General features: G+C 47.1%; 1 protein-coding gene across 2 annotated transcripts in view; it reads right to left on the bottom strand.

Moving 5' to 3' along the window:
• Nucleotides 1-27457, bottom strand: part of TRPC4AP (transient receptor potential cation channel subfamily C member 4 associated protein) — a 766986-nt gene that overhangs the window by 52459 nt on the left and 687070 nt on the right. For both annotated transcript variants that reach the window (XM_078652243.1, XM_078652242.1), the window contains exon 18: nt 6656-6862. In XM_078652243.1, coding sequence (XP_078508369.1) covers nt 6656-6862 — 207 coding nt within the window. The remainder of the gene's footprint in view (nt 1-6655; nt 6863-27457) is intronic.

Here is a 27457-nt window from a genome sequence, read left to right as displayed (position 1 = left end):
GAAGACAAACAGTAACACTGGGCAATTACACTTCAACAGAGAAGCAGCTGCTCTCAGGTGTTCCCCAAGGCTCAGCTTTGGGCCCAACACTTTTTAATATAGACATGGTGCCCTTATTAGACCTGGTGTCATCTTATGACATCGAGACTGTGTCTTACGCCCAAGACAACAGCTTATTTTAACCCTGGATAAAGAATCCACAGCAGTAGAAGAAAATTTACAAAAAATTTTCTCTGCTGTTTTTGAATGGATGAGGCCAATCACCAAAGGCCAAAAGACTGAGATTATGCTGCTGGGAAAATGTAACATCTTCACGCCCAAACTGTGGTGGCCAACGGATACAGCCCCCCCCCACCCCCCACCCCCAATACAGTGGATACTGTTAAGAACTTAGGGGTCCGATTTTATACCATCCTCTCCTTTCACAAGCAGGCACTGTCTGTGGCAGGAACCTGCTTCCATTGGATAAAAACTCTTTAAAAATTATTTGACCTCCTTCCAGCTACAGCTCGTAAGACCGTGGCAGTGGCTTTGATCTTATCATGCCTAGACTACCAAAAGTAAAGAAGAGTATTCCGAAAAATCTGCAGACTGTTCAAAATGCAGCGGCCCAAATGGCACTGAAACTACCTAGGGGGTCATCTGCCTCTGAGGTTCTCCAAATCCTCCACTGGTTGCTAATACACAAGAGGATTCTTTTTAAGATCCTGATAGTAACTTTCAGAGCTGTAAAACAAAGCGGACCCAAATACCTCAGGACTAGAATAAAAGCTTATGTACCTGCAAGCAATTTGAGATCCTCTACGGAAAATCTATTAGTACCCCCCCATTTCCGTCTGACTTCTAGAGGAGGAAAGTCTTTGGCAGTTCTGGGAAAAACGCAAGGAACTATCCACCCACCCAACTGAGACTCACACAGCTGGAGTCCATGTTTAAGAAAAGACTGAAAACCTGGATCTTCGTAGTACCAGGCAAGACTGGCCTTATCTCTCATCTGATAATGGCACCATCAGAGGCCACACTCCTTGACAGTCAGCTTACCCGCTTTTCAGCGCCAAGATTTTCCTTCGGAGTAAAAGCATGCGCATTACAAATGACTTCATTCATTCAAAGGAAACAACACCTTTTGTTTAAGTCATTTTTTGGTTGCCATGACATTTTGATAGCCTTCAGGAGCAAGAATGATTGTCAGGGAAAAAGGAGGTGAAAGCGGGTTTCACACCCAATACTTGCAACTCCCTTGCTCTTCTAGGGATTAAAAAGACCCTTTTAAAAATAAGCAGTCGGAACGGGCAACAGCGCAAATGGAGAACACATTAAAAACATAAGAAGCTTGCAGTCTTATTTGAGGCATTATAAAAAGAGATAGGGGAAATTTGTTTGTGGTACCGTAACAGAACCTCATAACAATGGGTGATTTGTGGAGGTGGCTGGTCAGGCAAACAGAGGAATTCCAACAAGGACAATAATTAACCCTTAACAGTGTCCACTGTACACCCTTTCAAAGCCAGTGATAGGCCAAAACACAATGTCTGACAGTCGGGCCTGAAGAGGGGCTGTTGAGCTGCCTCCATACCACTTGAAGAACTTGCTTGATGTGCCAATATACACTGTTTTGGTGGAGTGTCTGCAGGCACTAAAGATGATATCCACCACTTCAGGAATCAAGGAAAAAAAACTCTGGATAAACCGCTCCATTGCCAGGCATTAAGGTGGAGGCTGTGGAGGTTGGGATGCAGAACCTGCCCTGAGGCAGGAGGAAGTTTAAAGTATTGTGTTCTCCCTTTGCCCCGTCCTCTATACTGTAGAAACAGTGGGTTTCCCTGTTAGTGTTGCAGCTGCTTGAAAAATTGCTGACGAACTCAAAAGCAGAAGCCCCTAGAGAAGCCTGAAAATGGTAGTCCCTTGCTTGAGCTTGTAGGCCAAGTGATCTGGCTTTAGTGTTCTGAATCGCTCCAAGGTACATAACACCTATAGTTCACGTCACAATTTTTGTATAATACACTTTTACATCTACATCCATGTGAGTAAGGTGGGGATCTTTGTGCATTTCCCGTCCTGAAGGAGTTTCGCACTCTGAAACATTTTCATGTCGACGCACAAAAGAGGTTAATGTACATAATTATACACCAATAACCTCACACTGCACCCTTTTTAATAATACCAGCCGGGGGCTTAATTAAAGTCTTTTTTACCCCACGAGCCAGGTATTTTTTAAGTATCACTTTCACCACACACATTTAAGTACCCCACACGCATTCACACATAGTCCACAGAAAGTGCTCCCACGTAGTCGTCGGTCATAGCACGCTGCATCCCGTAGAGGGGTGCGAAGACCCTGATGATGAAGCATGACACTAAGGGGCCTGTTGGTGTGTGAAGGGTATTTAAACAACACTGTGTGCTCCCCACCATTGTAGGGACCACCAGCACGCACACTAACCCCAGCACTTTTAAAGCTTTGCGATTGTTCGCTAGAATAAAATTACATGTTTAATGTTTTTAAAAAAAAATAATAATACTTCACGCTCATTTTTAAAACTCACTGGCTTGTTGTATTTACTCTGCCAAACGTTAGGGCTCGTCCCCGTTCCACCACGGAAGGTTCCGCTTGTGTGGAGGGAGTGTTGCGCCACCGGAAGTGACGCGCAGTCACCAGATCAGCTGGTTGCTGCCGGGAAACTACAAAGTGGCATACCCTGGTCGACGCTCAGCGGACGCGCTGCTGGCGCACCAAAGGCAAGCCCGTCTGCGCCAGACCATCGCCAGGAGCTAGGAACCCTGTTGGTCTTCCCACAAATCAGGTTACCCAACCCAAGGTGAGCATTAAATACTCCAGACAGGAGCTATTATTCATAAGGGATCATACAATTCCTCCTGCCTTATATAAAGGTACTCATCCATGCTCCCACAAATTCTATTGCACTACCTGATGGCTACCGTATCTTTGAAGTAGACAGACCACGCAAGGTGGGTGGTGGGATTGCTGCTATATACAAAGACCCGATAAAAACCACAATACTAGACCAATACAGCAGCAATATAATTGAAATTATCATATTTAGAATAGACCTTCACTCACAGCTGAGTTGGAAAGGAGCCCTCGTTTATCGTCCTCCCGGACCTCTCTCCAATTCCATTTCTCATCTCCTAAATATGATTGCTCCTTATGTGATATCTTCCAATAAATTTCTTCTCCTGGGGGAATACAATGTCCATAGTGAGAACCCTAAGGACCCAGAGGTTGCTATCCTTCTGACCGAGATGTCAGCATTAGGCCTTACCAAAACGAACGACGCACCCAGGCACATCACAGGCCACACTTTGGACCTGGTTCTCTCCAACACACCAGACAGTTTATAAATCAACTAACCCCTTAATGTGGTCAGACCACTCCATAATTGAATTTGACTTTGTAGGCCCTCCTGAACACGTAGTTAAGAGGATCCCAGTAACACGTCCCTATAGACAGTGGCATAAACTAACACCCACTCTTTTTCTTGAGACATTCATCCATTCATCCCCCCCCATCAGTCTGCCTCGGACACTGTGGATAAATGCCTAAGGGTCTTTCTGGACACAGTTAAATCTACCATAGACGCTCTGATCCCCTTGAAAAAATCTTCTGTGGCTCCCAAACGTATCCAGACCCCTGGTATTCGTCAGATCTTCGTTCAGAAAAAACCAATGTAAAAAGATCGAGCTTCAATGGCGCCGAACTAAGAGTCCCCTTGATAAGGGAAAGTATAAAACGGCCTTAGACTCATACCACAAAAACAAAAATCGCCTGGAAAAACTACATAGCTAACCAACTTGAGAAAACGGATAACACGCCTAAAACCCTCTCTCAAGTCCTCAACACCCTCATCAATCCCAAAGCCTGCAGCCCGGAAGAAGAGCCAACACAGTCACTATGCGATAATATAGCTGACCACTTCTCACAGAAAATTGATGACATTTAAAATAAGATAACTAACTCCAATATCAATACTTGTCATAACTTGATTGCTGAACCCGACCCAGCTTCACCTACACCCCTCACCTTAAAAGAATTTCCTCTGCTCACCATCATTGACACAGAATCCTTATTAAAATCGGCCAAATCTGGCTCCCCCAAAGACCTAATACCAGCTAAAACTGACAAAAAACTCGCAGCTGAACTGGCAGCACCTCTTTGCTCCATTCTTAATAGTTCAATTAAAGAAGGTAAGCTTCCCGAAGAATGGAAAGCTGCCCAAATTATGCCCATCAGAAAAAACACCAAAATGCCCCCGAAGTAATATCAAACTAACGACCCATCTCACTCCTTCTCCTTCACAGCAAACTGTTGGAAAAACATATTAACACACATCTATCTCCATTTATTGAATCCTCCAACTGTCTCGATCACTCACAGTCAGGATTCCGTCCCAGGTATAGCACTGAATCGGCACTGGTTAATGTAATAGATGACTTCCGAATGCAGGCTGACGTCGGCCGAGCAGTAATTCTCATACTGCTCGACCTGTCCGCCGCATTCGACACCATCTCACACCAGATACTGCTGGAAAGACTGCAAATCATAGGCCTCCAGGATACAGCACTAGACTGGATGAGGGACTTTCTTAAAGGCAGAACTCAAACGGTGAATCTCGGACCTTTCGCATCCAAGACCACCCCAGTAACCAAAGGCGTACCACAGGGCTCCTGCCTCAGCCCCTCTCTATTCAATGTATACGTAGCCCCACTTGCAGCACTCCTTAGGAATATCGCTTTACCCCCATTTCCTACGCAGACGTCGCGCAACTCCTTCTTTCCTTTGATAAAGACACCCCCCAACATCAAAAACATATTCGCAGAAGGCATGAAAACTATAACATCATGGATGAGCAACAATTTCCTGCAGTTAAACGCAGGAAAAACAGAAATAATGCTCTTCAAAGACGCAGTCACCAGCTGGTCACCTAGCTGGTGGTCAGAGGAACTAGTCTCGGCACCATGCCCTAAGTCAGTGGTTAAAAACCTGGGGGTCTTAATAGACAGCAAACTTAATCTTGATGAGCACATAGCTGCAACAAAACGAGCTTGTTTCCATGCACTCCCTTTCACTTCCTTCCCACTTCCACACGTAAAACCCTGGTACACGCCCTAGTACTTAGTCGCTTGGACTTCAGCAATGCTTTGCTGATCTCTGCCAAGGAATCCTCCCTAAACAGTTTACAGGTGGTGTAGAAAACAGCAGCTCGCCTGGAACCAGTGCACCCTACCGAGCTCCCTCACTTCCCCTGCTATACAAACTTCACTGGTTACCCATACGTAAAAGAATCCAATTCAAAATCTGCTGCATGGTGTTCAAAGGCCTAAACCAGAGGGGTCCTACATATCTGGCAGACAAACTGGTCAGACATACACAATCATGTACCCTTCGCTCAAAAGGGAAAGGCCTTTTCATCGTCCCACGCATAAAACAAACCAGATTGGGAGGCAAATCGTTCTCCTACCTAGCCCCCCAACTCTGGAACCAACTCTGGACATTCGCCTCCGCACTAATTATCTGAGCTTCAGGAAAAAAACTCCAAACCTCACTTTTCCAACACTGAAATGATTCACCTTTACACGTCCACAGCGCGGAGATACCCTGTCCGGGGTGATTCATGCGCTCTACAAATGACATAAATAAATAAATAATAGACATTTACCAGTCACATTCCCTACAGGGTTTGAAACCAGATTGTTTGGGTAGTGACATCATGGAAAAAACTGCACCTGATGTAAAAATAAAAGAAAAAGCATCAATAATATTGACAAACTCTTAAGCGGATTCAAAGTCTGGATTTATGTTGATGGCGTGGGAAAAAAAGAATGACCCCAGTACGTTGATAGGGTTGTTTTATAGCTCCAGCGACGTCAGAGGAACGACTCTTCCTTCGCCGAAGTGGAGGCAGCACCCTCTATCAGCGTGGAGTGCTACTGAAGACTTTCCAGATGTTCTCAAGTATGTTCATGAGAACATCAGCACTACCTCCTGCCTATTTGCTGTTTATGCTTTCTGCCCAACCTCGCTAGGCTTGGTGCACGTCTCCTCCCATTCCGGAATCACATCCGCATTACAGAACTGGGAGAGATGTGACTTGAAGGAAGGCAAAGACAAAGGGATTACATCTTTTAGGAGCAAATCTATGCCATTTTCACTTATTGTAAACCAGGTTTCTTTTGCACACTTTGGGCTTCAAGGTCACTCAAAATTAAAAGATTTTTCAAGAAACTGCCAGTAACCTTGGAAAGCACATTTAAAACATGAACTTTCACTGTCACCAAATAAACAAAATGCACTGCTTGTATTTGTTTAAGGTAATACTTGTGCACTAAGAGTGAGAAATAGCATACATGCTAAAGACTTGCAAACATGTGTCTCAATAGCAATCTTCAGTACGTTGATCCTTTTAACATGTTGTTTGAAAAACAGACATCAGGGTTTAAAAGAAATAAAGCTGGGATTAAGTGGCTTCCTTGCATGAAAGTATTTCGCCATCCCGTATCTCCTGTCACGCTAGGCAAATGTCTGGCTGTGCCATGCTATATTGCTTGTCCTGCTTATATCACAGGAGAATCCATCAGTGACTGGAAACTGGGAAAAAATTAATATGTGCCATGTTCAGATGGCATAAACACTTACATTTTCTAAGCACGTGCTGTCTTTGTCTTTGTTGAGGTAGTGCTGTTGCCAGAACCGTAGGAGACTATGAAAATTGTTAAGGAGGAATCCTGGGTATTTGTCTGCATATTCCATCTCCTGAAGAGTGCGCAGATAGAAGGGTAGTTTGCCTTTTCTTCGAGCAAGCATCAATATCACTAAACTTGTATTCAGGCAGCTCACATTTTCCTAAAACAAAACACAAAAAAGTTACAACTAGATAATGTTCATTTTGTATATTCGACATAACACATACATTCCTATAGACGGGTTTCAGGCAGGAGAGTCCCGATTTTTGATACCAAAAATGGCTTTATGTTGGCTGTCTCCCGCCTGAAACTGCTTCTGCTCCAAGAAAAGTCAACAGGTAAAATACATTCTCTTAATTACAATTATTTTTCAAATCTACCATTTTTGTCTTTTAAAATGTTGGCATGAATGATAACAATTTGGCAATAGTTCACCAACAGCGCCAATGCAGCAAACACAACGATTTCCAACTATTTATCTAACACACCTTATATGCACTTTCTTAGCAAACTTTTATTTCACTGCAGCAGAAGACCGCAAACCCACAGAGAAAAATAAATAAATTAACAACACAGCAGTTCTCAATCTATTTAAAGATGACTGCTGGTGAATGCTGTGGCCACCTTCTGACTATGCATTTGTTTGTAGGATCCCTCATCCTCAATCAGACTGAAAAAGGAGAGGTGAAGAAAAAAAATACAAGTTTCTCATTTAAGTTTTATTAGTACTTTTCACTCACCTTTTAGGATAGGCAATCTGCTCTAACCCCAAAATCTTACTTGGCTTTAGTTCTTTTTCTCAGGCTACACTCAGTGTTTCTCAAACATTTTAGAACCACAACTCCAATTTTTAGAACGATAAACGTTAACGTATTTTTAATGTAATAACAGCAATTGTTTGTAAACGTCACAACCTTAACCACAACCTTCAATTTCGGACTGTGGGCAAGATACCAATCTGCAGTAAAAGTGGCATGTGAGACTGGAGCATTTTGCAGAGTGGGGTGCTGGCCTATGGAATCCCTTCACTTAAATTACAAGGCTCCTGTAATTTTAATAGATTTGAGCAACCCCTTCTGCATCAGAGTATAGTGTAAGACCTCATATCTATGTTTGTGTTAAAACATGGATACATATCAGTCTTATAAATCGAGGACATGGTTCTAGGGCATAGGAGAACTTTACCTAAGCATCGGCTTACAGCCCATAAGGTCAGATTCATTTTATTTTTTTAATTTAAACACAGGAGATTATGTGATTTGCCCATAATCAAAGGATTTTGAGCCAACGTTGGGATTCGAAGCAGGTTCCCCAGATCCAAAGTTAGTAGCTCTGGCCATTTTGCCAAATCCATGTTTTCAATGTATATGTGTATGATCACATTGAGTGAGTACATTCTCTGTTGAAATGGCTTTGTGCAGAAAAAAACAGCAGCAACCAATACTGGAAGGTTTATCCAGAGTCTTGCTTTGGAATACTTGCAAGGGTTTGTTTTAAAACTGGACTTGAGGACAGTGTTTAGCACCTTTGCATGAACTGGTGCACAAACAGGGCTAATCATTTTAAATATTACTTACAAATAGACCAGTTAGTCCCAACCCACAGTTTGGGAAAGCGCTGTCCAGTAGGAGTATATGAATGCTGGACTAAGCTTATACTTGGGGGTCCCTGCCTTTGTATCAGTCCACTGAATGCAGGACAAATGGTGGCCCTATCTAGCCAGTAGCTGCATACTAGAAAGGGAGCGTGCACCAAACGGAGCTATTTACCAGGGACAGAACGCCACAATGCGAACCCCCCACACCCCTTCCCACACAGCTCCCTATGGTCATAAACAAGACTAGGACTCTGAAAACCCCTGGCTGCTGGGGCGTGCCCTAGAAGAGAGTGGTCCTGTAGCCTGTGTGTGGAGAAACGCAGGGCCAAGACACCCTGAAGAATAAATGGTGTTACGAACAGCTGGTTCAAGTGTGCAGAGGTTATCTCACAAGAGTGATTTGTCGAAAAGCCACAACGACCTTGTATTCCAGCAATAACCTGAGCAACAGCATCTTTTCGACCCAGAAGTCGGGGACCTGCAGAGATGCATTCCAGGAATGCAACTGTAAAGAGGCTTCCCCACTAAGAGGAAATATATTTACTGTACCTGAGGCAATGCAACATTGTTTGTAGCTGCCGCTCCATTTGCAAAACAGTGTGAATGATCTGATTAGCCCTCAAGGTTCTGAAGTTATCAGTATTAGAAGTCATGCTTGGACCCTAACCCGTGACCATTTCCAGTTCTGCGGGCTTCCCTTCAAATGGCTGCAATCTTAACCATGACCTGCCAGCGTAAAGGAAGGGGCTCCTGAAATTTGTGAATGTTTTTTTTTTTTGGATACTTTATGGGTACTAGCCCAGTTCCAGCACTAGTAGTCTTACTGTATTCAATTCTGAGACAGGTTTATACCTCAATTGGATTTGTCCTCGATCTGAGGCCTGGTGTGGATACTAAGGACAGGCCCTGAAGCAGTTAACTTCACATCAGGATACTTGTGAAGTGACCCATAAAGAAACGTAACCTTTCGCTGTGTACACCAAGAGGGATCGTCACTCCTTTTTTTTTTAGGAAAGAGGTTTTTGGTTTACTTAGATTTTACATTCATGTTAATGGATTTAAGCCTTCTAAGCAAAAACATACTGAATTCTATGTCAGGATCAGAGGCTAGGATTATCCTTTACTTTCTTCGCTTTTATTATCAGCAGCCATGTTAAAACGTTATAAAAAATCTACAAATTCAATGAACACTTAGGAAAAAGTTCATAACAGTTCCTCCAATCAGGGTGCATATCGACCTCTAACCTCCTCTCTTCAAGTTGCCTCTTCCTTGCTCCTAGCAGCAGGCAGTTAAGTGCAAGTGCCAGTGGATCTTCGTCTGCTGAAGAACGAGTTACTTACCTTTGGTAACAATGTACTTGGTAGAGACAAAGTCTGGCTGCAGATTCCTTAACTTAGAATATCCCCAGGCGTCTAGACTGGATCCGGAAAACTTTCCGAGCAGTACCTCTGCGCGCAGGGGGCGACGCTGCACGGCTCCGCCCTGATGTCGTCCACGGACGTGACGTCAGCAGAGACATATATGCCCTCCTGCCACGCTGATGTCTGTTTTTGTCAGAGAAACTTTTCCGGGCCACAACGAGGAGCCAAAACCAAAAACTGTGATAATATGGGAACAGTGTATGAAAACGAAGAAAAATAGAGCTATAAAGGACAGTGATAGGCACTGCATTTTGAAAGCTAGTAAAAGGAAAGAGCAGAGCATCGCTCTGAGAGACAACCCCACAGAGTGAAGGCCAAACCACCTGTGGAGGTAGATGAAGATGTGAAAAAACAGCATGGCAGGTGACCAAGTCTGCAACTATAAAGCTAAACCGTGAAGGAGAACAAGTCCAGAACATAGGAACGAGGACAAGTTCACCACAAGAAGTCACAAGAAAGAGACGTTGGAACCCTAATAAGAGAACGAGAGAATGTGGTAGTGCCCATAGACTTGAACCAATGAGTCACAGGGGTGGTAAGAGACCCCAAGGTGACGGAGAAGGGGAGAGCGGGGGTGAGAAAATCCCGGGCAATCCAGGTACAGGGTTGTAAAGGACACATGACATATGAGCATACCGCCAAATCATGAGAATGGGCGGAGTAGAGCAATGAAAACAGAATGAACATATTGTGTAGGAGTGAAGTGAAAATGTCACCCTGTAGAAAGGTGAAGCCATCCGGAGGTCCTCGCAGAACGGGGAGGACGGGCGAGCGTTAAGAAATCTGCGGCTAGACTGTGTCTCTACCAAATGCCAGAAACAGGTCCTGAACCGGGGTGGCAGAGTGGGCTAAAGAACGGTGATGGATTAAACCCAGTTCTGTTGACTGGGTGTGAGTGTTTGATTGGTTCAGATGCTCCGACCATCACCACCCCCTTTTGTACCACTTTGTTCGCCATAAGTTGGCAGGGTATGCTCCGACGTGAGTCCCTTGCTCACTTTGCCACTGGATTCAAGCAAGCCGGGCTGAAGACGGCTGAAATGCCAGAAACCGGTCCTCGGAAGCTCGTTTGCGGTCCAGGGAAGGCATGGCTTGGCAGTTCGGGCTGGACTGTTCCCATGAGGCACAGGGTCAGACTGATTTGCATATGGCCAATGTATGAACTGGGGTGGCAGAGTGGGCTAAAGAACGGTGATGGATTAAACCTAGATCTGTTGACTGGGTGTGAGTGTTTGATTGGTTCAGATGCTCTGTCCATCACCACCCCCTTTTGTACCACTTTGTTCGCCATAAATTGGCAGGGTATGCTCAGACGTGAGTCCCTTGCTCACTTTGCCACTGGATTCAAGCAAGCCGGGCTGACGACGGCTGAAATGCCAGAAACCGGTCCTCGGAAGCTTGTTTCCGGTCCAGGGAAGGCATTGCTTGGCAGTTCGGACTGGACTGTTCCCATGAGGGACAGGGTCAGACTGATTTGCTTATGGCTATATCTGAACTGGGGTGGCAAAGTGGGCTAAAGAACGGTGATGGATTAAACCCAGATCTGTTGACTGGGTGTGAGTGTTTGATTGGCTCAGATGCTCCGTCCATCACCACCCCCTTTTGTACCACTATAGCCATAGAAGAGGCAGGTCTGCAACTGAACCCCATTAAGTTCCTGAGGGAACGTAGCCGTCAAGAAGGTGAAGAAACACAGTGGGGCCCACAAACCAGTGCACCCACACCAGATCATGAAGCGCAGAAAAGAGAGGAAAACCTGGGGAGGTAAAGGCACTACAAGCCGTCCAAGAACAGCATGAAAACACTCGGATGTATACCGGGTGAGAGAAACAAAACATATACTAGACATGTCGGTGTGAAAAGAACAGGTCCGTAGGATCCGGCATACCGACTGCAATTAAAACTCAGAGATGGCAACTGGTATGACAACGTCAGAGCATACAAGTTAGTATGCACAACAGTGGAAAGAAGCACCGTGGAAACCTACAGCAGCCAAAATACATGGGACAGCATTGGCAGGATGCCAATCTATGGCCAGATAGTGCCGGTAGTACTAGAAACAGAAGACACGTCAGTATATAGTCGGTCTGTGACAAGACATGTGAAAGGGCGAACGGCAACCAGCAGAAGCTCCCAAAAAAGGACTACAGTAAGAACCATAGTCCAGTGGAAGACGCTAGAACCACACGAAGTATAGGAAAGACCGTACTATAGGGTAGCGTGAGCAGCCTAGATGCGAGAGACGCAATAGCAGAAGGTAACCGTAAAAAAGGTGCACCAGGCAAGCTGGACAGCCACAAAAGGGCTCGTAGTATGAGCCTAACGGGTCAAGGACCACGGACACCTTAAGAAGGGATGTTGCCTGCATAACTGTGCTGTGTAAGAGCACAGAGCAGATATATGAGAAGTAATACGGTCAAAACTGAAGCGTAACAAAATAACAGACTAGGGCACGCGAACAGTTCCAACAGTGATGTGGAAGCAGAACTGGACAGGAAAATGCCCAGGCCCGTAAGCGACCACAGCCCCTTGCCTGGGAAGAGCAACGGTCCTCCGCAAGACAGATGAGGAGATGGAGCCAGACACGATAGTGGAAAAAGTTAGGACCAACCCAATGGTCCAGGGATCCAAGAAGCGAGTATCCTGAAGAGAACACTCCCATTCAGAGAATGACAGTATGAACCCAAAGCAGAAGTATGGAAAACACCTGTGCAGAAGTATCAGGGAATGTGGAAAAAACTCCTGTTGGGAAAGTGGCCAGAAAATGAGGACATAAGACAATGTACCGCAGTGACATACGTGGTAAATCCACTACCTTCAAAGACAAGCCCAGTAAGGGCTGACCATAGAAGCAACAATGCAAACACCCTATGATAGCAGACATACAGGGTGTAATCCAAGTTTGCGCCAATACTAATAAGGTGCAGCACACTGGCTTTTTCCCCGGCGCAAAACGAGGACAGGGAGTCAGCCGTGAAAGAACAGCGCCTGAACTGAACAGAACAAGGGCCCCAAGAGACAATGGCTGTCAAAGAAGAGCAGCCATCATAGACAAGAGGATCACTGCAACACTGAAGAAAGACCTCAATAAGGCAGGCGAGTCAGAGGCCGCACGGTATGGAACCCATACCATGGCCTAGAAGTACTACAGACAACTGGAGCCAATTGCAACCAAAGTGCAATAGAGCGATGAAAACGTTAGGATCGCAGCAGAAAATAGGACAGCCTGACCCCCAGGAGGATGCCCATGAGGAAGACTCCATAGGGAGCATACGAAGGCTAAGGCAGTTACCCAATAGCCCGCGAATACCCCACATAGGGTAAGTCTAAATCCCTGCGAGGGGAATCTTCTTGGGCAAAGCACACATTCAGAGGACTGAAAGGAAGACAGAACCAGCCGTACGGCTGTACTGAACAAATACTGAGATAGCAGAACAACCGCTTACACTATTCGGGTACTATGCAAGAACCCGGGACATTTTTGAAAATCAAACCAACAAGGCAACATCGCCTATGCAGAAGAAAAAGATACTACAAGGCAGAAAGTCGTGCCTCAAGAGTTATGGTAGCCCAGATATGAGGCGGGAGACCGCTGAATCTGCTTGGCTGTCAAAAAGGTCCACGCCATTGGAAGGCAGATCTCTAAGAGCATCCCAAACATTGTCTGGGAAACGACTGTCGCGCAGCCATGCATGGCGGCGCAAAGCCACAGACCGAGCAAGAGTCCTTCCCTCAGAGTCAGTTGCATCAAGGGAAGAACGGAGGGAAAATTACGCCATTACCCTGCCATCAAGAATAAGGCAATGTAATTCTGCCCGCGGCCCTTCTGGAATAGAAGGAAGGAGGATCTCGACTAAGTCCCAAAGGGCAGAGGAAGTGCGTGCAAACACGCAAGACGTATTTAATGCGCGGATGCCTGCACTGGCAGAGGCAAAAAGCTGGCGACCACTTGTGTCCAACCACCTAGACTCCCTGGTGGGAGGTAACAACGGCAAAGTGGAGGAAGGCTGCAAGTCAAAAGCCGCCTGAACAACTAGACCCTGAGCTTTAGGGTGAAGGGACAGGCAGAGTGGATCATCCGGGGCAGGTGTCGACGAGCAATGGCCCGATCAACAGGGTCACCAGAGGAGGGCCTCGCCCATGTGCTAAGCATGATGTCAAATAAAGATCCCCCAAGGGGCAGCAAAGGCTCCACCTCAATAGGCTTCATGTGGAGAAGATCCAGTAAAGGATCAGAAGGCTGGGAAACCACAGGGGGCTGAAATCGAAGAATAGCTGCCGCTCTGTGAATAGCCAGTGCGTAGGCAACACTAGCCTCAGTTGCCATCCTGGGAGGCAACAATAAACTGTCTGTAGGAGACGGCGGGAGACTAACCTGTCCACTTGACATCAAAAGTGGAGGAGCCTGAGGCTGATCTGAAGGCCACGCAACACTAGGTAACTGCACCATGGGGCACCGAAACGACCTTGGACTCGGGGAGTACAGAGGAACGTCCACCTCCTGGGAAGGGAGGGTACGGAGAATACGACTGCCGGACGCCCGTGCCTGGCAAGGAGCCAGAGGAGCGGGCGCCAGCATCACGCGTATGGGAGGAAGACCTCAGCGACTTACGTTTGTGCTTAGCCGCCTCTGAACTACGTCTGCAGGAACGACCTCAGGAACAGGCCCGATACCGAGAGGGAGAATGGCGTCGCGAAGGTGCAGGACCGGACAGCCGTGCGGCCAGCAATTTCATACGACGCTCCCTCAATGACTTAGGTTTCATTTGCTGATAGGTGTCGCACTCTTTGGAGTTGTGGTGCACTCTCAGGCACCACATACAGATGGCGTGCGGGTCCGTGACAGACATCTGGCATGCACAGGTCTCACACGCCTTAAAGCCTGAAGGCATGCACACTGTTCCATGACGCCAAAGGCATCGAGAAGGCCCAAAAAACAGGCCAAGGAACCGCTGGTTTTCCAGGAACCGCGTTGGGACGCGGAAAAAAAGAAAATGGACCTCAGCGCACCGGGAGGGACATATATGGCTCCGCTGACGTCACTTCCGTGGATGAAGTCAGAGCAGAGCCTTGTGGAGCTGCCCCCGGTGCGCAGAGGTCCTGCTGCGGAAAGTTTTCCAGATCCAGTCTGACGCCAGTGGATATTCTAAGTTAAGGAATCTGCGGTTAGATGTCTCTATCAGATGCACTCATCTCGCCTACATGGTATGAAGCCCCCATTGGGGAGGGTGCCTGTTGGAGTTGCATTGGGGATGTACGGCCTCCTGCCGCTGGGGGGGCGCCCGCATACCTCTTCTGAGGGTTTCTCTTGGGCGTGAGCGCGCCAATCGAGTTGTTTTGGCATTTTAAAACACAGTGATTGGAACAGTGCGACTGCCCGCCTCCCTTGTGCTCCACAGTGCTTGGAGTGATACCCCCTGAACGGGTTCTGCAGGGCTCGGTACTTGAGGCCAGTGAGTCTAGACACTGATGCTGATTGTCTCACAGAGGGCAAAGAGGACATCACACCCAGGGACCAGTGTCACAGTCACTCATTTGCCCAGTGTATAACAAGGGCATTGGTGTCCACAAGAATAATTGAACAGTGCCTTCACAGGCTGACATAGCTGAATTGGTTCACCCAGTGTTAAGTGCCCCTACTATGCAAGACAACAATTTCTGTAAGGTTGTGGATACCTCTATACAGAAGGCAATCTCAGAAGCTATGGCACCCCTGGAACCAAAGCAACTCTGTCTCGCAGTGAGGTGCCTACAACCCCTCAGTCCATGGAAAGAAGCCAAAGGGTCACCCACCCTTATGCCTGCATCCCAGCCGGAGATGCCCCATACGATGAAAAAGAAACTTGCCGGAGACCCAGGGGTCACTTTGGATGCTTTTCTCGGTCATAATACTCTCTCTGATCAAGTGGGTACCCCCCAAACCTTTGCTCTCCAAAAAAGCCCATACTAAGCCCAGCAGCATCTCCTGCCTCGCAAACGTTGGAGGGCAATGATTCCCCCAACTCGGAAGGGGATACAGAGCCAGACATGTCCTGGCATCCCTCTTCAGACCCAAAGCTGTTCGATGGTGGCAAGGGCACCCTGGAATTAGATTCTGACATGTTTGACCCAGAGGACCTTTTGCATTGCCAGTCGTCTGACTGGGTTGCCGCAGATAAAATGCCACGTACATGGCAGAGAGATGGCAGAAATCTCTTGATAAGGAAGTCTGCAACTGCTTCAAGGCGGAGTGTCCCAGCCAGTCTCTGACGGGAAAAGTTGCTCTTACCCCAGAAATAGATCCCCGGAGGCCAATATTTCACGCCAAATAAATTTGTGACCCTAAGAAGAGCATAGACCACTCTTGGTGTCCTGTCAGGACAAGGTCCTTGACCCTTGCTGGCCCCCTCATTAGATATGGTGGAGGACCCCCAGATCCTACGGATCCCTTTCCCCGAGAGAGACGTACAGGCTGGGCACACAGGGCTATCAGTTTCTCAGGCAATGCCAATTGCCCCTGTCCACTGAGTGGTTGAGATTCCCGCTCATTAAAATCTACCCAAAACTGGGGGACCTGGCCACCTCAGAGGCTTGCCCAGAGGCACAGGGAGGACTTTTTGGTGACCCTTTTATCAGAGAATTGAGCAGGTTTGTTGCCACATGCAATTCATTAGATAAAGACCAACCTTCCATTAAGAAGATATTTACCCCGTGTTTTCACAGGGGCTGGTCATGATAGGGGAAGTTCAGCGGGCTGCTTTCAGCATCAGGCCTCTTTTCGGAGCCAAGTCTCTAAGCGCGGGCAATGGCAGGATAAATCCAGGTTCGGGGGATTCTACCCCACCTGCAAATATTCTCAACACAGGGACTCCAGAGGAGGATGCAGAGGAGGCCATTCACAAGGCGCCTCTCACTTTGAGTGTAATCCCCCTTTCCGAAGTAAAGTTGGGGCAAGATTGGCAGATTATGCCCACAACTGGTAATTACTGACGTCTCACACTTGAGTTCTGCAGACAATCTGAGGATTTTAGATAGAATTGTACAGGCTCCCCCGTCCAGCCCCATCCCTTCCCCCCTTTGCCAGTCCTAAGACCAAGGATTTTGAAGGAAAATGCTACTTACCAGTATGCATCTGTTCTTGAGATATAGAACCGCAGAATATTAAACTTTTGCATAGATCGCCAACTGGTGTTGGGCTCGGATACTTGCACCTTGTTGTTGTCTTGGAAGAAGTCTTTGTAGTCACGAGATAGGTGACTCCTCCTTTGGATGATAGTGCGCATGGGCATCGACTCCATCCTTAAGATTGATTTTTGCCATGATGGGAAATGATGGAGTTTGTGAGCAATAGAAACGATGTCCATGTAAATGTATCTAAGTAAGATAACACTGAAACAGATACAGGTTCCGGGGAGGCGGTGGGCGTATGATATTCAGCAGCTCTACATGCCAAGAGCAGATGCATACTGGTAAGTATCATTTTCCGCTCGAGGCATATGAGCTGCAGAATACATACTTTTGCATAGACTGTACAGCAGTGTCTCCTGTAGCAGTGGTCACCTGTATCTGTTGCAGTGGTTTGGAAAAGTGTGGAACAGCTTGGCCTACAGAAGCCTGTTGCTTTGTCTGCACATCTACACAATAGTGTTTGGTGAAGGTGTGTATAGTAGACCAAGTGGCTGCCTTACAAATGTCTTGCAGGGAAAGATGCAGTAAATAGCAAATGATGTTCTGAATTGAAGCATCTAGGGGTCAATTTTGTTGTGATTGCAGTAAATGACGAATCGTTTCCATTTGGCTGCATAGCATGCTCTAGTAGTAGGGCGTCTGGCTTCTTTGATAATGTTCATACAGTCCGGTGGGAGGTTAAGGTAGGAATATGCTACTTACCAGTATGCATCTGTTCTTGGCATAGAGGGCTGCAGAGTGGTACATTTATGAATAGATTGCCATCTGGTGTTGGGCTCGGATGATTGCACTTGTTTTTCTCTTGGAGAAGTCTTTTGTAGTCACTAGACCAATGACTCCTCCCTTAGGTGCTAGTGCGCATGGGCATCGGCTCCATCCTTAGATTGTTTGCCATAGTAGGGTTAGATGGAGTAGTATGATAGAATACAGAAAGAGATGCCCATGTAAGTGTATCTAATTAAGATAGTGTTGGAACACACACAGGTTTCCGGGGAGGCAGGGAGGGCATGTACCACTCTGCAGCCCTCTATGCCAAGAACAGATGCATACTCGTAAGTAGCATATTCCGTTCGAGGCATATGGGCTGCAGATGGTACATTTATGAATAGATAATACAGCAGTTTACCTCCCTAGCGGTGGTCACCAGTGTCTGTTGCAACAGTTTGAAATAAAGCTTTTAGTACAGCCTGGCCCACCCTTGGTTGTTGTGTTGCCTGCACATCAACACAGTAGTGTTTTGTGAAGGTATGCGGTATAGACCAAGTTGCTGCTTTGCATATGTCATCTAGGGGAATGTTTCCTAAGAATGCCATAGATGCCCCTAGTTTACGTGTAGAATGAGCTCTAGGAGGAACAGTTAATGTTCTCTTTGCTTTTATATAACATATTTGTATACATTTTACAATCCACCTGGCAATGCCTGCTTTAGAGATAGGATTGCCCTTATGTGTTGGGGAAAACGCTACAAATAGTTGTTTGGTTTTTCTGAGAGTTTGTGTTCTATGTAATATAATATCGCCCTTTTGACATCTAATGTATGTTGGGCCCTCTCTGCTACCGTCTGTGGTTTTGGAAAAAAGACTGGTAGTTCCACTGGTTGATTGATGTGGAATGCTGAAATTACTTTAGGCAAGAACTTTGGGTTTGTTCTAAGAACCACTTTATTGTGGTGTAACTGTAGAAATGGTTCTTGTATTGTCAATGCCTGTAATTCACTCACTCTCCTGAGGGAGGTAATGGCTATAAGGAAAGCCACCTTCCATGTAAGAAATTGTATTTCACACCTATGCATAGTTTCAAAAGGTGGTCCCATTAGCCTGGTGAGTACTATGTTGAGATTCCAGACTGGAGAAGGTGGCAGTCTTGGTGGAATAACTCTTTTGAGGCCTTCCATGAAAGCTTTAATTGCGGGCACTCTAAACAGGGATAGATGTTGCCTGTTTTGCAGGTACGCTGCTATAGCTGCAAGATGTACTCTAATGGAGGTGTAAGCAAGGTTACATTAATGTAAGTGTAGTAAGTAGCAAATAATATTTTGAGTTGATGCGTCCAGAGGGTTGATGTTGTTACTATTACAGTATACAGCAAACCTTTTCCACTTTGCTGCATAGCATGCTCTGGTGGTGGGACGCCTTGCTTGCTTAATAATTTCCCTACAGTTTGGAGGTAAATTTAAGTATCCAAATTCTAAGACCTCAGGAGCCAGATCGCTAGGCTCAGTTGTTTGGGATCTGGGTGCATTATTTCTCCATGGTTCTGTGTAAGGTGCATGGGTAAGATTCTTAATTTTTGATGTGGCACCTGTGAGAGTTGCAGGAGTGTGGTGAACCACGGCGGTCGTGCCCAAGTGGGTGCTACTAGTATCATGGTCATTGAATATTGTTGCAGTTTTCGAACCACTAATGGAATTAGTGGGAGAGGGGGAAAAGCGTATGCAAATTTGTTGGACCAATTTATCCATAATGCATTGCCCTGCGACAAGTGGTGTGGGTACCTGGATGCGAAGCTTTGGCATTTTGCGTTCTGATGAGTGGCAAAGAGATCTATCTCCGGTTGTCCCCATCTTTGAAAGAATGGTTGCAGTATCTGGTTGTGCAGTTCCCATTCGTGTATTTGTTCTGACTTTCTGCTTAGGATGTCTGCTATCTGATTTTGAACTCCTGGTAGGTGTTCGGCTAACAGATAGATGTTTTGAGGAATGGCCCATCTCCAAATTTCCTGCGCTAGTCTGGATAGTTGGAGAGAGTGTGTCCCCCCTGTTTTTGAATATAATACATTGCTGTCATGTTGTCTGTTCTGATCAGGACTGCTTTGTTGAGAATCTGCATTTGAAAAGCTTTTAATGCTAGAAACACTGCAAGTAGTTCTAGATGATTGATGTGCAGTCTTTTATGCTGTACACTCCATCTTCCTTGTACTGTATATTTGTCCATATGAGCTCCCCATCTGGTGAGCGATGCATCCGCTGTTAGCACCACTTGTGGAATTGGTTCTAGGAACGACCGCCCCTTGGAAATGTTTGTTGTGTTCCACCACTTCAGAGAGCGATGTGTGCGGTCATCTACCAACACCAGATCTGTAATCTGACCTTGAGCCTGATTCCACTGTGTTGCTAGACATTCTTGAAGCGGACACATCTGTAGTCTGGCATATGGTATTAGCAGTATGCAAGAGGACATCATCCCTAATAACTGCATGAACACTCGAGCTGTTAGTGAGTGTTGTGGTTGAAATCTTTGAATCAATGTGAGCATTGTTTGAATCCTGACTGGATTGGGGTATACTCTGGCTTTTTCTGTATCTATAGTAGCCCCTAGATATTGTTGAACTTTGTTTGGTTGCAGGTGGGATTTTGTGTAGTTCACCGTAAACCCCAGCTGGTGCAGCAGCTGAATTGTCTTTTGTGTGTTTTGAAGACATTCCTCTTGTGACCTGGCCTTTATTAGCCAGTCGTCCCAGTAAGGGGTCGGTTTTTTGGCAAAGGGACGTCAACACTCACGGTTTGATGAACGTCGATTTCTTCGACGTCAGACTCGTCCACTTCCGACCCCGATCCGTCCTCATCTTCTTCTTCCTCCTCGGGGTGTTGGGCCTCGAACAACTCCGGGATTGCATCGGACTGCATTCTCGAAGCCTCGTGTCTCCGGACTCGATGGTTTCTAATCGTCGACTTGGTGGAGAATGCCGCACAGGCTTCACAGTCCCTGGATTCGTGTTCAGGTGATAAACAGAGGTTGCACACCTCGTGTAGGTCCTTGTGTGGGAATTTAGCACGACACGTTGGACATTTTTTGAATGGAGTCCTTTCCATGGACTCCGGGTTGGACTACGTCGAGATAGGCCTCCCGGTCTCGTCGACGTAGAAGTTGGAAATCTTGTTGTTGACGTCGAAGCGCGTCGAAATGGAAATGAACTCGCGCTCGATAACAGTACCGTCGAATTGGAAAGGGAATATGTGCCGAAATATAACTTTTTTCTCGAAGTCGATCCGGAGCGCTTCGATCCTCATCCGAACCTGATGGCGGAAAAAAACAATCTAAGGATGGAGCCCATGCCCATGCGCACTAGCACCTAAGGGAGGAGTCATCGGTCTTGTGACTACAAAAGACTTCTCCAAGAGAAAAACAAGTGCAATCATCCGAGCCCAACACCAGATGGCGATCTATTCATAAATGTGCCATCTGCAGCCTGTATGCCTCAAACACTAAATTCTAGGACTTCAGGAGCCAGATCGCTAGATTCAGTTGTGCTGGATCTGGGTGCCTTATCTCTCCATGGTTTTGCGTTAGCAGTATTGGGGAGGGATGTAATTTTTGGTGTGGAACTACTGAGAGTTTGAAGAGTGTTGTGAACCATGGTTGCCTTGCCCATGTGGGAACAACTAGGATCATTTTGAGAGACTATTGCTTGAGCTTGCGTATTACTAGTGGAATGAGTGGGAGTGGCGGAAAAGCGTACGCAAACCTGTCTGACCAGTTAATCCATATAGCATTGTCCTTGGACAACGGGTGTGGAAACCTGGCGGCAAAGGTTGGGCATTTTGCTTTGCGTGTGTGTCGAACAGATCTATGTCTGGTTGGCCCCACCTGCAGAAAAATGGTTGAAGAACTTGAGGATGAAGTTCCCATTCGTGGATCTGCTGTGTCTAATGACTTCGCAGAACCGCAATCTGATTGTGCACTCCTGGAAGATGTTCTGCCAGAATATACATATTTTGTGGAATGGCCCACCTCCATATACTTTGTGCTAGCTGAGACAGCTGCAAAGAGTGTGTTCCTCCTTGTTTTTGTATGTAATACATTGCTGTCATATTGTCCGTGCAGACCAGGACAGTCTTGTTGAGAAGATGTGCTTGGAACGACTTTAACACTAGAAAGATTGCTAGTAGTTCTAGGTGACTGATGTGGAGCAGTTTTTGGTGGGTGTTCCACTTGCCCTGAATTGTTTGGTTTAGGAGATGCGCTCCACAGCCGGTGAGTGATGCGTCCGCTGTTATCACGATCTGTGGAATTGGCTCTTGGAAGGGCCGCCCTCTGGAAAGGTTTTGTGTGTTCCACCACTGCAGAGGGCGATATGTGCTGCTGTCCACCAACACCAGATCTGTAAGTTCACCTTGAGCCTGATTCCACTGACGTGCTAAGCATTCTGTAAGGGGTGCATCTGAAGTCTTGCGTGAGGTACTATGAAAATGCAAGAGGCCATCATTCCTATGGAGGCGAAAATGTGTCTGCCACTAGTGTTCCGTCTTTTAGCCTCACTGTGTGGTGGGGTAGGTAGAACTGAATCAATATTTTGGTCAGCCAAAGCGGCCTGAACCACAAGGCTGTGATGAGCAGAATGGTTTATGAGACAGGCCGGGTAGTCAGGGGCTGGACGATGTCTATGAGAAATCGCACATTCTACAGGGGGACCCGCAATGGGTGTAGCCCAGGCACCCAACAAGACGTCAAACAGAGCTTCGCTATAAGGAAGCACTGACTCATCTCCAGATTGACCCCAGTGCAGAATGTCAATTACTGTGCCATAGTTACAGCCGCAGAAAGAAATGGCTTCACTAAAACGTCACTAACTCGTTTGAGCACCTCTGCTAATGAGGAGCTCGCCTCTGATGCCAATCCAGGAGGGGACAGAAGTTCAGAGGCCGGAGAAGATTCCAAACCACATGCATCACCCAACTTAAAAACCCCAACTGGTATCAACGGGGGCGGTTCAGATTGGGAAACATGTATAAGCGCTCCAAGAACTTCACATGGCCCAGGATCATCGCCTGAACCAGCCGGCTCCATCAGCGTCATACTCAACACCGTCGAGCGGCACCGTCACAGACTTTGGGCAATCAGGCGTAGATGCTGAAAGTGGTAGCCTGGGAGGGCTTCGCACTATCGGTGTCGACATCCGTGCCAGGTGTTCTGAGCCAGGCGCGGAAGGCAGCAACTTCAAAGTGATGTTCACTGGCATAGATAGAGATATGGCATTCGACAGCTGTGGGTGTTGTCCTAGTATTGGCCTCCTGTACTTCCTTGGAGCCCGAGGGCGCTCCAGAGGACGATGCAAAACCCTTATGAACAGAAAAATGGTATTCTCTGATCTGAGACAGAGTTGCCTTGGCACCAGGATATGTGGAGAGGCGCAGGGTAGACTTTTTCTGACTTCACAGGTGAAGAGGGGGGAACGACTTAGCTTTGACCGCTTGCGTCATGACTTACCGTGGGAGGTGGACAGAGAACAACATCCATTGTAACATCCCCTGGAGCGGCCCTGAGGGCAGTCCCTGGACTGCGAAGGAGACCGAGGCCGATGGCACATCTTGGAGGACTGTGTCATATGTGCTGCAAGAAGCTTGATCCGGCGCTCCTTAAGCACCTTCAGCCGAAGTAGGTGACAGGAGTCACACACCGTAGAATTAAGGTGCTCTCCCAGACACAACATACAAATTGAATGAGGGTCTGTGGCCGACATCTGCCGACAACAGGACCCACAAGCTTTAAAACTGGAGGGCATGAAAAAAGGCACACTGTTCTTTCAATGAAAAACGTTGAAGTTAGCCAAAAAACATTCAAAGATAACCGCTTCTCTGGATTCGCACTGAAGCGCGGAAAAGAAGAAACTGACGCCAGCGCGTCGGAGGTAGTCTTATATGGACTCCGGTGACATTGCATGCGTGGATGTTGTTGTGCGATGCCCTCTGCCGACATGGAGGTGGTGCTGCTGAAAACTTTCCCGTTCCTGTCTGGCACCTGAAGAGAATTCAAAGTTAAGGAATCTGTGACTAAATGTCTCTATCAGATCACAGAGATCACCTCACTACCACGAGCAATGCATTTAAAACTAATGGCTTGTCAGTTATCACAATGTTTGTGGTATATACTATTTTGATAAAATGTTCCGGAAACTTACAGCACATTACTTAAACTATATAAGAGAGGGGGTCCTTCGATCGGAAAATGAACAGTACAGAATAGGTTTGACATTTTCTGTTAAGTGTTTTTGGCATTAGATAGTTTTTCTCTCTACGTTGATATTAGGTTTCAAATGGGAGCTGCTTACTATTTCTGTTTTTCTACTACCCAGCATTTCTTTCTTAATTCCGATATGATTTTAGTTTGGATTAATAGCAGTCTACCAGGGGACTGAAATAGGATTCCTAGACTGGTGATCTCAGTATTCAGTGCCAGTGCAGACAGTGGAGTAGGTGCAAAGTAACTCATGGACAAGTGTAAGTTCAGAGCCTCAAAGTTTGGTAAATGATTTGCGTTTTTAGAGACTGCTGCTTCTGTGATTTCTTTTATCATTGTAGTCAAGGGATGGTTTAAATCGAGGTACATATTTAAGGGCTGCAGGCTAAACTGCATGGGTCCGACCATTTAATTTGGGATAGATCGAGCTTACAGAGATTGATACTTTGGTCCAAAGCTAAATCAATGTGCATTGTCATATGTGAGAAGATGGACATATCAGCAGGGATTTACACAAGGCATGTTACAAGGCACATGTTAAACTAGATGTGTTGCAAGGTGTATGTTGTTAAAACTCGCTCACTTCGAGTAGTGGCCTAGCAGGTGGCCATGTAGGTCACACATCTGAAGAGCTCAGCAGACATCACCCTGCCTAACTTATCTACTTCATTTATAAACCCACCCAACCCCACCACACAGGATTCCCTCTCTGGGAGCAACAGGGACAGCAGGAGATCTGTGCCGGATCACTCCCGAGGACTGGGGAGCAACTATAGGTGCAGCGCCCGGAGGAGGCCTCTTGCAGCCTGACATCACGCCGTGACAGAGTAATGGGGCAGCACCAATAGCGATACCTGTGCTCCGGATTGAGGATCGCCTCACAACATTACAAGGCCCAGAGTTAGAGTCGGAGCGACACCCCCCCACATAAGTAGTGAGAAGTAGACAACCCTTTCTCCCCTGCAGAGGTGTGGCATTTATTTATTTATAAAGTTTTATAAAGCATGCGGCAGGAAGAGCTGCTGGAATGTGAACCCGGCTGGGGAGAGGCACAGAGGAGAGATTGCCATTCTTTCTCCCTTCAACGGTCCACCACCATTTTTGGTTACCACATACATTAAAGGTGGTGAGTACTGCGAAAGGTGGAGGTGACTGTGATAGCCCACTAGAACTGCATGACTGCAGTGTATTCCCCCAACCTCCCATCTTCTACAGAAACTTTGCAGTAGGATGGGATAGCCTCAAGGAACGAAACTCACTGACCAAGGAGACCACATGAATGTGCGGGGAATGTATGGGTGGGGATATGCCACATCACACGCAGGAATGCTGGCGACTTCCTTGCACGAGAACTCAGGGAAATTTGAGGCTATCCAAGCAGTCAAGGCCACTCTTGAACCTAAGCTTGATGTGATGGTTATAGATCTTGGGCTGTTGTTGAATACCGATCACAAGATCCTGAGCAAGGTATTAGCGACGAGACTAGCTCAGCATATTCCGAGATTGGTCCACCCAGACCAATGCGGTTTTGTGCCTGGCAGAAGCACGGCGATGAACCTGAGGAGGCTCAGCCAACTTATGCTCCATGAACATTCACCCACCGCAGCTGAGGGCTGCATCTCCCTGGATTTACGTCAGGCATTCGACTCACTCCGGTGGGATTATATGTTTGCGGCGCTTGAGAGGTTTGGAATCCCGGCTGATTTTATTGCGTGGGTCCGATTATTATACACCCGCCCTACGGCTCGGGTACGCACAAACAGATGTATATCACCGCAACTGGACATAGCGAAGGGAACCAGGCAAGGCTGCCCGCTATCCCCCTTATTGTTCATACTAGCACTAGAACCGTTGCTGTGCAAACTTCGACAAAAAGCGCAACACAGGGGAATCAGGAGAGGCGGAACGACCCATGTGGTGTTCGCTTACGGAGATGATATTGTCCTTTACTTGAGACCTACAGGGGGATCTAGACCCCATCCCGGATCTGTTCCAGGCCTTTAGTGCACTTTCGGGCCTTACGATCAGCGAGTCTAAATCGTACGGGTACAGTTTCGCTGCCCTTGAGGCACGTGACCCCTTGTCCTTTCCCCCCAACAACTTTGAGATGGCCGAGTCGACCTTCCGTTACCTAGGGATACAGATTTATAGAGAAGCGCAAGACATGCTTGACGGCAACCTGGGCAGAGCCGTAACGGCGCTGAAAGCGCAGGTGCAATTTTGGACCACGTTACCTTTGTCGGTGGCGGGCAGGGTGGCCATCGCTAAGATGGTGGTACTCCCCAGGCTCCTTTACTATTTTACGAATTTACCCTTGTTGGTGCCATCTGTTATATTTCGGGCCTTGAACACAATGTTGACGGAGCTGGTGTGGGGGCGGGGTAGACGCCGTATTGGCCTGGCCAAGCTGCAGCTACCTACAGCGGAAGGCGGGATGGGAGTCCCGGATCTATTGGCATATTATTATGCATGCCAGCTGCAGTGGCTGGCTTATTGGATTGTGGGTCGCAACCTGCATGAAATAGATATGACTGAAACTGACAGGAAGAAAGGTGTGATACACACTCTGTTGCTCCCGAAAGCTGTGATCCCCGGGCAGTCTCCTCCCCTTCTCAGGATCGCCATTACCTGCTGGAAAAGGGCTGTACGATACACCTCCTCTGCCTCCTGCTATGCTCCAACTATACCACTGCTGGGGATCCTGCTGGGTACGAGACTGTTATCCACTCGGGAGCATGCAGTATGGGCTGACGCGGGTGTGTCGCAGGTAGGTGACTTTTTCGGCGAGGGTGTTCTGATGACCTTTGACGATTTCCGCGGGGCACACCGCACTCCTGGGGGATCGTTCCTGCTACATGCGGGGGTACGCCGATACCTCACACAGACTTGGTCGCCAGACGGTGTTGAACCAGGTATAAATACATTACTCACCATGCAGTACCTGATGAGATCGGGTAGTCATTAAACAAAGTGGATCACGAATGGTATACGCGCCGGGAGAGCGATATCGCTACAACCACTGAGAGAAACATGGGAAAGGGAAGTGGGACGGGAGTTTCGAGAGAAGGAATGGGAACGTATACTTAAATTCCCCAAGAAAGTATCGCGGAATCCGAAGTTTAAGTTCATCCAACTCATGATTCTGCACCGTGCATACCTCACACCACACAGACTACATGTAATGTTCCCAGACACACCTGACTCATGCCCCCGGTGTGGTTTAGAAGATGCGAGGCTAGTACACATGTTGTGGGATTACCCGAAAATAGGATATTACTGGAAGACAATACACTATGAACTGCGCAGGGTAGCCCCTAATAGGCCATATGACACCATAGTCTTTAGCTTACTGGGCCTAGGGCCTCCGGAGAGGAAGAAAAGTGTAGCCACACGGTTCGCTGATCTTGCACTGCTGCTAGCTAAGCGAACTATTACCATGAGGTGGAAGTCGAGAAGGCCGCCTTACACTGATGTATGGAGGACGGAAGTGGTGAGATGGGGTAAGGCGGAGGGGTTGGCACTGCAGCTAGAGGAGCGTAAAGGCCTGAGAAAGACACCTATATCGTTTGAATGGAATGCCATGATGTTGTCTTATGGAATGATTGGTGGGGGG

The sequence above is a fragment of the Lissotriton helveticus genome, chromosome 7 (genome assembly GCF_964261635.1).
Source record: "Lissotriton helveticus chromosome 7, aLisHel1.1, whole genome shotgun sequence".
Classification (NCBI taxonomy): domain Eukaryota; kingdom Metazoa; phylum Chordata; class Amphibia; order Caudata; family Salamandridae; genus Lissotriton; species Lissotriton helveticus.
Note: the sequence above shows the minus strand (reverse complement) of the source record. Positions and strands in the feature narration are given on the sequence as shown.